This window comes from Melanaphis sacchari, unplaced genomic scaffold (genome assembly GCF_002803265.2).
Source record: "Melanaphis sacchari strain LSU unplaced genomic scaffold, SCAv2.0 Contig1_pilon_pilon, whole genome shotgun sequence".
Lineage (NCBI taxonomy): Eukaryota > Metazoa > Arthropoda > Insecta > Hemiptera > Aphididae > Melanaphis > Melanaphis sacchari.
Window position 1 is genome coordinate 498,414 of NW_020270976.1, and position 11,163 is coordinate 509,576.

General features: G+C 24.6%; 1 protein-coding gene across 1 annotated transcript; it reads right to left on the minus strand.

Moving 5' to 3' along the window:
• Nucleotides 1-1,393: 1,393 nt before the first annotated feature.
• LOC112593181 (eukaryotic peptide chain release factor GTP-binding subunit ERF3A) lies at nt 1,394-7,092 on the minus strand. Its single transcript, XM_025337517.1, has 10 exons — nt 6,703-7,092; nt 6,371-6,637; nt 5,086-5,232; nt 4,852-4,997; nt 4,219-4,520; nt 3,986-4,160; nt 3,746-3,919; nt 3,591-3,680; nt 3,319-3,487; nt 1,394-2,048 (listed from the first exon to the last, which is right to left on the minus strand). Exons 1-10 carry the CDS (start codon nt 6,905-6,907, stop codon nt 2,005-2,007), a joined length of 1,719 nt encoding a protein of 572 aa, XP_025193302.1. The 5' UTR covers nt 6,908-7,092; the 3' UTR covers nt 1,394-2,004.
• Nucleotides 7,093-11,163: the final 4,071 nt, after the last annotated feature.

An 11,163-nucleotide genomic window follows, 5' to 3' on the forward strand; every position in this document is an offset into this window, starting at 1 on the left:
TCATCTATGAAATATTTCTCTTTGGAAGTCCAATATTGTAGCCGTCATTATTCCCTTGTAGTGTTCGTGAGTATGATAGTCATAATATTTCCATGTCTTAAATTATAAGAACAGATATGAGCATTTTACAAATCACGTAAAACCTAATAAAGTTATATCGATGGAAAATGGTCGTTACGGCATTTAAGTAATATACTAATTTCTCATATAAAATAGTTTAGTAATAGTCCCACTCTCAAAAAATATTACCTACATTTATTTTTGAAAATGGTTTCTGTTTTTATTCATAAAATTTTTGAACTTCTATTTATAACTTTTAGCTAGGTATTATAATGTGATAAGTTTTTGCACACAACTCAAAAAAAATATTTTTAGCTTTTTTTTTTTATACATAGTACCACATATTTTAGCAAAAATTACATTTCATTAAGTAAGATTAGAAAAATACTTACCATTTATCCTTAAACATAAATTTTAAAGCGTCAATTACAAAAAATCAGGTGATATTTCAACACTTGGGCACTACCTACGCTCATATCTATAAGTGTAGACTCAGGTAATGTGATGAAGAATAAATAACAATAAAATTTTACCATGACTAATTATAAAAAAAAAAAGAGTAAATTACAGATACTTAAATGATTTTATAATTAATTTGTTCAATTATTGGTATAAACTAATTAAAAAATAAAATTAATTTAATTACGTATTTCACAAATAAATTTTCAGAAAATGATTTTCAAAAAGGAAATAACCAGCAAGATTAACATAGGTATCTAATAATTTAAAAGTTTTGGTAGGTACTCATCGTTATTTATTTATTATGTTTTCATCAATAATCACTGAACAGATATAAAAAAATTGAATTTGATCTACTATGCAATAATTAAAATTATATTTAAAACATAAAAATAAATACTTAAAATATTGTCATACTTTTTTCGTTAAAAGAAGAAATTTCAGAAGCCAATTTGCACAAGGCTTAGAACATAGCTAGTGTTCAGATAAGTTAACTCTGTAGGGTAACAATAGGTATTACCTAACTACTGTTAGGATTCCTTTTTGATTAATTACAAACCACAGGAATATCTACTGTATTTATCTCTTACTATTCCACAGTTTTATTAATTCTAAAATTATATGACGATAATAAAATATAAAAATGTTGATTTATAGCTGAAAATAATTGTTTTATTGTCTGAAATAATAATAACGAATAAATTTAATCTTATTTCTTTTCACTATAAACATCTTGTTCAATAATTATTGGTTGTTGATTATACACAAATTAATGAAATATAATAAATTATGCGTAGCGTTAATTACATAAGTTTTAACGGACACATTTAGTTATTATTAAAGATCACATATTTAATTAACTTTAACACTTGGATTTTCTTCATAAACAACAAAATATATTTTAGTATGAAAGTTGCACATCAGATAGCATAGTTTGAAATTTTTTGTAGCTAAATTACATATAGTTCCAGTAAGATATGGATCATTAGTCGTATAAAATGATCTAACTTAACATGTATAATTGTAACGTTTACACATTAGAATACAAAAATTATCACCGTCGGCAAGTCAAGTACTTTCAGAAATGTAATTATTGTTGTAAATTGTAATCAGACAAATTTTACAACTTTTACAAGGATATAGATGGCAGTTCAATGATTTAGAGATAAATATTATTATTATTAACATTTTTTTTTCTTACATAGTCTATGTAATAATTTAACACGTACAAGCTATGTAAAAAAAAAAAAAAAACTGCCTGGTTTAAGGCACACATTAACTATCAATCAACAATAACAAGTGTCCGTTAGATGTGGCTATATAAATATTAGATTTCTTACATAATAAAAGGATCAGCATATTTTTTTTGAGTTCAACATTTTTTTTTTATCATAAAAAATAAATGAAAAAAATTAAAGTTATAAAATATAAATATATGTCGCTCATCGTTTTTAACTTACTAAGTTTTAACATAAATAAGCTCATTTATTCAATTATTTTCAACACTTTGCCAATAGCAATTGTTTTACCTGAAAATAAAAATAAAACAATTAAAACCATTTTTTCGTTGATAACTAGATATAAAAATATTAAATATGTAGCCTTGTAGACAATTCAGTTAAACAGTGATTAGTTTTTTCATAATTGCCATTGTTACATCTACAATCAACAATAACAGGCAGATCATACACTAATCATTGTAAATACAGACTGGTTACTTTTTTTTATCAAGAACAGTCAGCTATACACTAAGCATCCAACTTTTTTCTTTCACCAACAATCAAAGAATGTATATTAAAACTCATATCACATATTTAACAATAATAATTTTAATTCAATGGCTTTTTTTTTTGTAATTATTTAACAAATTAAATTATTTCATATTTTCTGCAAATTTAATCATTTTTTAATGACAGGAAAATCCGTAATTAAATAGTTCTACAAGAACAATATATTTGATTTTAAGTGTTCAACATAAATATGAGCCAAAAATCATAAGATCGAAATATTAAATACAAAAGAAGTTAATGGTATTTTCATATTGTATAAAAATAGCAATCAACACTGCTTATTTTAAAATGTTAGCATGGTGATTTATATGTTAAAATATTTAACTTAAAATAATTGAAAAGGAAATTTTATAATATTTCTTAAGAGAATGCCACACTTGCATGTATTATTTCTGTCTTACACAGCAAATTTTATTCAGAAGAATCCATTTTATGTTGTTAGCTTTAATATTAAGAGTTAATTAATTTATTATCAAACTTAAAAGGAAGAATTTTATCTATGCCATCTCATAGGCTTTTAATAATATTATAATTTTAAAGTTCTAATATTTTATATAGCTATAACTCAATTAAAAATTAAAAATTAAAATATCAATAGAAACCGATGTGATGGTATAGATAAAATTCTTACCTAAAAGTTTGATAATAGATGAATTAAAAAATACTAAAGCTAACAACATAAAATGGATTCTGCTGAATAAAAATTTGCCATGTTGTATGTATGTAAAACGGAGATAACACACGTGGGTTTATCATACTCTTAAAAATAATCTGCATTTTTAGTTTTATTATCTCAAAACAACATATTAGTTCAAATTTTTACAGTTTCAGCAAAATTAATAAAGATTTATGAAGTTTATTATCATTTGAGCATAATATGATCGTTTTGTCAGTAAAACATAAATATTATACACAATAGATGGTTTTAATTTTAGATAGTACAACTCTTTTGACAAATTCCAAATTAATCATGGAAATTAATAAAAAACTAAATATTCAGAGTACAAACCTTCGTCTCGAAGTGTGAATCTACCCATTTGTGGAAAAAGTTTAAATTCTTCAAGACAAACAACACCTGAACATTCAAGCCTCATTATGACTACTTGGTCTTGCTTAACAAATCTCGGCCTCATATTTGATTTCATTCCAGTTTTTCTATCAACTAAGCATATTAATGCCTGAAAAAAATAATAAAAAAAATAAAATATTGCACACTTGTATTTTAAGAAATAAATTTACAAAACAACTAATGTTATAATAATTTAATTTAATTTAATTTACCTTAACTTCTACTACTTCAGCAACACAATGGACATGCATAACTGCTGAATATCCAGCACAAATAATGCTTTTATGCTCTAATATTACAACCTAAAATTAAAAATGTCTGTCTATAAAAAAAATTCTATACATTTATATTGTCATATGGTTTATACCTGTCCATCAAATATACGACAAGTTTTAACTGGATTAATTGGATCACATAAAATAAAACCAGGAGAGACATCTTCTTCTTCAACTCCTTTTAGTTTAACTTTAATATTTTCACCCGGTCCAACCGAGGTAACTTCTTCATCATCTGACCACAATTGATCAACAATAACGGTTGTCTATAAATACAATATTATTAAATAATAGGAAATGTTATATTTAACACCCAAAAATAAAAAACATACTCTATTTGGCATTAACACTAAAGTTTGGGTTTTTCTTGCTTCACCAGATTCTACTTTCCCCATGAGTACAGTTCCCATATCTTTATATTTTTCTACAACGGGCATTATAAAAGGACCATCTGAATTACGATTTAATAAAGGTAAACTGTCAATAAATGGAATAAAAGCTGGCCCTCTGAAAAATAAAAATTTAGTATGTTGATAAATGAAAAAAAAAATATAAGAGCTCTTACCTATACCAAGGACATATAGATTCATCAACTTGGTCTTTTAATCCTAAACCTGTTTGACCAGATACAGGCATAAATGTTAAATCTTTAGCAACATTGAATCCAAGCTTTTTCAAGTAAGGTAAAATTTTGTCTCTACATTCTTCGTATCTTGCTTTAGACCACAGGACAGTTGAGTCATCCATTTTATTTATTAACACTAGCATGTGTTTTACACCCGCTGTTTTTGCTAACATAGCATGTTCTCGGGTCTGGCCACCACGATCAAATCCAGTTTCGAATTCACCTTTACGAGCTGAAATAACCTAATCACCAAAATAATAAATTAATTTATTATTCAACATGAAATCAAGTAAATGAACAATTTTTTTTTTTTATTAATCTTAACCAATGAAATCTTTTATTTAAAAATTAAAAATAAAATAAAATATGAAAACAGAATATCCTGCCTAAACCATCTCTTGAATAGAATTATAATTTATGTTAAAAATTATTTATTTCATTACAATTGTTAATAAAAAGGTAAAACGGTAATAGTTTTACAATATTTTAATATTTTAAATTTTCAAAAATACTTATTTAAAATATTTATATTAATAAAATTATGATAAACTAATTTTTATCATTGTAACATACCAAAACAGCTAAATCAGCTTGAGCAGTTCCACCAATCATGTTGGGAACAAAACTTTTATGACCAGGTGCATCCAATATAGTAAAATGCTTTCTCTCGGTTTCAAAATATGCTCTGCCAACTTCAACAGTTTTGCCTTTTTCTCTTTCTAAAAATTTAAAATTAATAACACATAATTTATTAGTTTATTTAGAAAAATACGTAACTATTAATTTTAAAATAATTTTCTAAATTACCTTCTTGATTGGTATCTAATGCCCATGATAAATACCAGGATTCTCTGCTCCTTTCTTTTGCTTCTTTTTCATATTTATCTAAAGTTCTTTTATCGACCATACCGGTAAGCGCCATTATTTGACCACCAATTGTTGATTTTCCAGCATCTAATTAAATAAGTAGATATTATATATTACAGCTACTTAGATGATATATAGCAAATAAATAATTAATTAGTAAAATAATTAATAGAAGATAATTAAAATCTTTTTTATCTATTATTTTATAAAAGTAAAAAAATAAAAATTGTATAAATATACACTATCTAACTTAATTAGGTACCCATCAAAATATAAATTTCAATATTATCATCAAAAATTAAGATTAATGTTACTATAGCTTATAATTTCTAAGTTAACCAACTTAATTTATCTATAATAGCAACCATTTGGTACTAATATAAAGTAAGCCAGATAAAAGTATAGTATTAGAAAAGTAGACATTTTGTATTTATAATTATAAATAATAACTCTTAAATCAAGTTTATAAAAAAACATTTAATTATAGGTATATTACGTTTAAATTTAATTGATGGGTACTAAACAAATATACTACAAGATCAATTTTTATGTAACACAAACAATAAGTAATATCTATCAATAGAATAATAAAAAATTTGGATAAAAAGCAATATATGGATGTCATAGTTTAATCACTTTATTGTTTAATATTTATTATAGATAATCTTAGTTAAACTATGCATAGATAATTTATACCAAATGTTGTATTTAAGTATATTAACAAATGTTATAAAATTAACCTACAATGTACTCACACACATAATAAATGTCCTAGCAGAATCAATTATTTATAAATGTGTTGACTTAATTCTAAAAACTAAGATTTTTAGGAAATTAAAAGAAATAAGATTTGCTAGTAATTAACAAATTTTATAGACTAATTAAATATTTTCATCTTCATTTACAAATGACTATCATATAAATTTAACTATTTTCAAAATTAAACTAATCATCTATAGTAACAAATTATTTTTAAAGATATTAAGTCATATTTTTTTTCATAAATAAAATATTAAACTGAGACATAACTAATAAAATATGTAATTAAAATACAAAGTCATTAATATTTAATATAGACTGTACGGTTTATATTCCTATACAACAATAATGTATATATATAGTATATATTATACACAATACAATATATTTAGGCTAGATTTTTAATTGATTCAATTGTTATCATTACTTTGAAATAGAATGGAGTATATAATTGTTCGAGTCTTACCTACGTGTCCAATAATGACAATATTGATATGTTCTTTTTTAGGTTTTGGCTTAGATTCTTGGACAGCCTTTTTAGGAATGGGTTTAGGTTTTTCTTCATCACCGTCCACATCAATGTCAACATCAATGCCATTATTTATCTCAGTAATGGGTTTGGCAGTCCCATCCTCAGGAGTACTGGATGCACCATCCTCCCACGAATCGAGCACGGCAGTTGAAGCCCCTCCGCCAGTGTCACCAGCCAACGGGTCTCCTATGCTATCAACGTCTACAAACAAGGAACAGACTCAATAAATTAGGACACGTCATAACCTTAAAACCGGTACTACTTACTAGTCGTTTTCTTGTCACCACTGTTGGCAGCTTCATCTTGAGATCCACCAACAACGTCGTCAGACTTGGATGTAAACGAGGTGAATGACGGAACAAACTCCGTCGCATTAACGTTCAGTGTGATAAGTTTCTGCTGTAATTCAGCGGCACTCGAATCTGTTAATTCATTTTCCTCCCAAGAGTCCGGCGCCGCGTTATTGGACATGTCTGCCGTTTTTTGTCGGTACCTATGCGTCCCGTATTACGTACACAGATGAAAATGTGAAAACCCAATCACTGCATTGAGGGATTAATCGACGTAGACAGAAAAAACGTGTTTAGAATTGAGAAAAAAATATTATCGAATCGCCAATCACGAGATACGGAACGAATGTGCGATACAAGTGTAGTGCTATGGTTTTCCACTGGAAAATGGTGGCGCCACGCGTCTATAACCTCAGTACAGCCAACTCCGCAAAACCTCGCTATCACATCATTCACATAACATCAAAGAAATTGTGATACCAAAAATATAATTTGTTGATTGTTCCACGACTACCGATAAAATTAATTTATCTTAAATCATGGTCAATTTTGTTTTGGTGATAACAAATAGTGTGATAACTGATAACAGTATTTGACAATCAGTAACTACTAATTACTAATTAGAATTTAGAGTAATTGCGCCAATTGGCAATTGTGGTCTGTCGTCTGCGATCATTGCAGATATTATGTTAATGCCTGCAATAGAATATTATGTGATGTATGAATTATTTATGGATTAGACTAATGAGATGTGACTCAAGTGAGTAAAACTCACTAAATCATTATCAGGAATCATAAAATATACAACATGGTATGCTTGTATAGAAGCTTATTAAAGATCTATCAGTCATCTCTAGTCATCATGAATCATGGTTGAATAAATAATTTGAAAAATCGTGAATGAAATTGAATTATTCATTAATTCCAATCACCAGTCATTTAAACTATTGAATAAGAAAATAAAGAAAAAGTTTTTTAGCTAATTTATGTATTATGCTCAGTTTGGTTTTTCCTTTTTGTATTACAAAAAAATATAGAAAATTAACCGTTTTGGAATTTTGATGATGGGTGAATGAAATAATTTTTAATTGTGGTGAGAACTCATTAAATTAATTTACCAATATTAAAGAGTTATTCTGCTCTATTATTTTAATCAATCGTTACTCAATTTAGAGAAATAATCATTTAAACATTTGTTTTAATAAATAAGATACAAAAATTAAATGACATAAAAACACTTTTTATTGAATCATTCAGTATTTTTTTTTTAAATTAGTTATGGACAAATTAATTGTAATTGCATTTAACCTTCTTGATAACTATTGAAAATTACAATACATGTATTAATAAACTTAAGATTTGTATTCTTTTTTTTATTACCTCTAAGTTTACATAAAATCTTGAAATTTCTTTAATTTTAATAGTTTGAATGATAAAAAAAAAACAAAACATAATTGCATACATTTTTAAAAGCATATTTGGTGAATATTTTAAATAACATTTTATCCTTAAAAATACTATATTTTCCACTGGTTTACTCAACTATAAAATATAGTTACATTTTATAAAATCCCTATTAATTATGCTAGAATAACAAAACTAAATATCTTTGAAAAAAAATTTTTAAGATTCTAAACTCCCAAAAAATTATTTAGTCATTGACTACAACTACAAATCTTTTAGGTGTTTTTTTAATTATCAATACTTATATTTTAGGAAAAGGTACATATTTAAACGTAATTTTTATTTATAAAATTTTAAATTGATCAATCAATATTTTTTTTAGTTATTGTGATTTTGACAAAATTTGGCCTTCAATGCATACAAAAAAATTATGCACATGAATTTTTAATATTTTTATATAGATAAAAGAATAAATTATGTTGATTTTTTTTTTTAAATTTATTTCCCACATGCATTTAAAATGGTTAAAAATTTCTAATTAGTATGTAGGTAAACTTTGTATAACTGATACATTATTATATGAAATAAGTATTGTAGGTATTTATAACTCAATAACTAATAAGTAATATTACTACTTAGTAACATTTATGTGAAACATTCTTTTGTGTATGGGAGAGGGGTATACTCCATGTCTGGATACACTTGACTTAAAAGTCTTATGTATTAATAGGTATTTTACTCATGTGCATACCTATCAAAATATTTATATTCAAACTGCAAGAGTAAAATTAAGTTTTTTAGATTCAATGATATGTATGATGTATCGAGGTATATTTTGACAGTATTTTCTCTCAAAAAAAATCCCCTAAATTACACCATTTGTTAATATTATAAATATTATGTCTATGATTGACATATCCTCATTTTAATGTTTGATATGATAAAATTATATTTTATTTTATTTCAATCAATCCTAATCATACACTTGTAGCCTGTAGTTTATTTATTTACTGACATAACAATTTATATTTTAGTCATTATCGACAGAGGAGTAAATTAGCTAAATTGTTATGACTGCAAACAGTTTGTAGGATGAACAGACTTGATCATCATCATGTCATCCTTAGTAAATTTAATTAAATTCTAAATTTAACATTATTATTTATAAGTACAAAATCTCAACAATATTTTTTTAATCTTTATCACTTATAATATTTATGTATCTATTACCTAGTAATTATTACATCATTACATACTATTATAAATATATACCATGCATAAATTATATAATTAAATTTTATAAAATATATATACTTAAATAAAATATGAATATAGGTATATTATACAATGATTCATTTATTTTGTATAATGAGTAGATATCTCCTACCCATCTTTATCTTGGATTAAACATAATTGCTCAAAATAAAAATTAGTTCAATATTTTGATATTTTAGGTTGTACTAATATTACTTTTTAACATTGTTTAAAATTACATTAATTTAAATTTTTCAAAACTTTATGTCTAAAAACATGATTTATTTTTTTGTGATCCTCTGTTTTATACTATTGATCAGTGATAACTATTTATTTTTCATTGAAAAGTTAATTAATCTTATAAAAAGAGTTTTAAAAGAATATGCATTTTTCATCTATATAAGTGACCATTCACTTAGATTAATGATAACATTGTTAACTATTCATTGAAAAACACAGACTTCTATAGGTAAATAAAATATGCAAAATAAATTTTCATAAGATACAATAATCGAAGCTATTTATTTATCATTATTATTATGAATTGTAAATCTATTAAAAAAATTATTTTGCAAGGTGTATCTGTTACGATAGGGTTAACAAAATCAAAGTTGCCGAGGAAGTCTAAAATATAAAAATATTATTTAATACATAGTATAGTGTAATAAAACATTAAATATTAATATTCATTTTACAGAAAAAAGTTCTTATCCAATTGACTCAGCTGATGGTAAAGATTGGGAGATAATTTTTGAATCAAATGTGGTTGAAATAACTACTTTTCTCAATTTTTATAATACTCCTGAACCATTAAATCTTTATAAAAACAATAACTTAAATTTAAAGTAGGTACTATTAAATATTTGAATATTTTATAAAAATGTATTAATTATTTCACTTTATATTAGTGAAAACAATATCATATAATATACATTACTAAAGTAATAATGATACATGACTTAAGGACAATGTAGAAAATATATTTAACATAAAATTATTTAGATGTTATACTTTAACATTAACTAGAAATAATATAAGATATGCACCTATATATTAAGATTATTTTATCTAAGTATTCAAAATAAGGCAATGCTGTTCTTTTATTTTCTACTTTCTCTCTGTTTTTGTTGTTATAATTGTATATTTATTATTGTACATTAGATATAATTATATTAGTAAAATGAAAAAAAAACATCATAATGACTACTTCTTAATCAAACTCTGGTTTATAGAAGGTAGATAAATCATAACATGTATGCTTGTATATCAAAGTAACAAATGATTATTTAAAATTAAATAAAAATAAAAATTCCATAATATATTTAATATATCAAATGAAAAATGAAACATCAGAAAAAATTAAGAAGTTTAGCAAAACAAACAAAATATGTGTAAAAAGTGATATAATAAAATAATTTTAAAATAAAAAAATCATCTACTTGATCAAAACTATTTAACTGTGCACCTAATTGACTTATGATTTTAAAAGATAATACTTATACTTGGTAGATAATAACTTACAAGTCACTATTAACACGTAAAAACTATTAATTAATATTAATTTTTGGTAGGTTCTATGTATTCTTCTGGTAATATACATTAGTAACAAACAACAATGTATTCACAATCACATAAACTTGACACCAGTCTCCAGTCAAATAATTGTGGTAAATTGGTATTTGCCATTTGGTATTATTAAGTTTGACTAAACTACTAAAGTGTAAAAAATACTAAAAATTTTGAATTGGCCCTGAAAATTTTAAAAGCAGTATCCAGTAT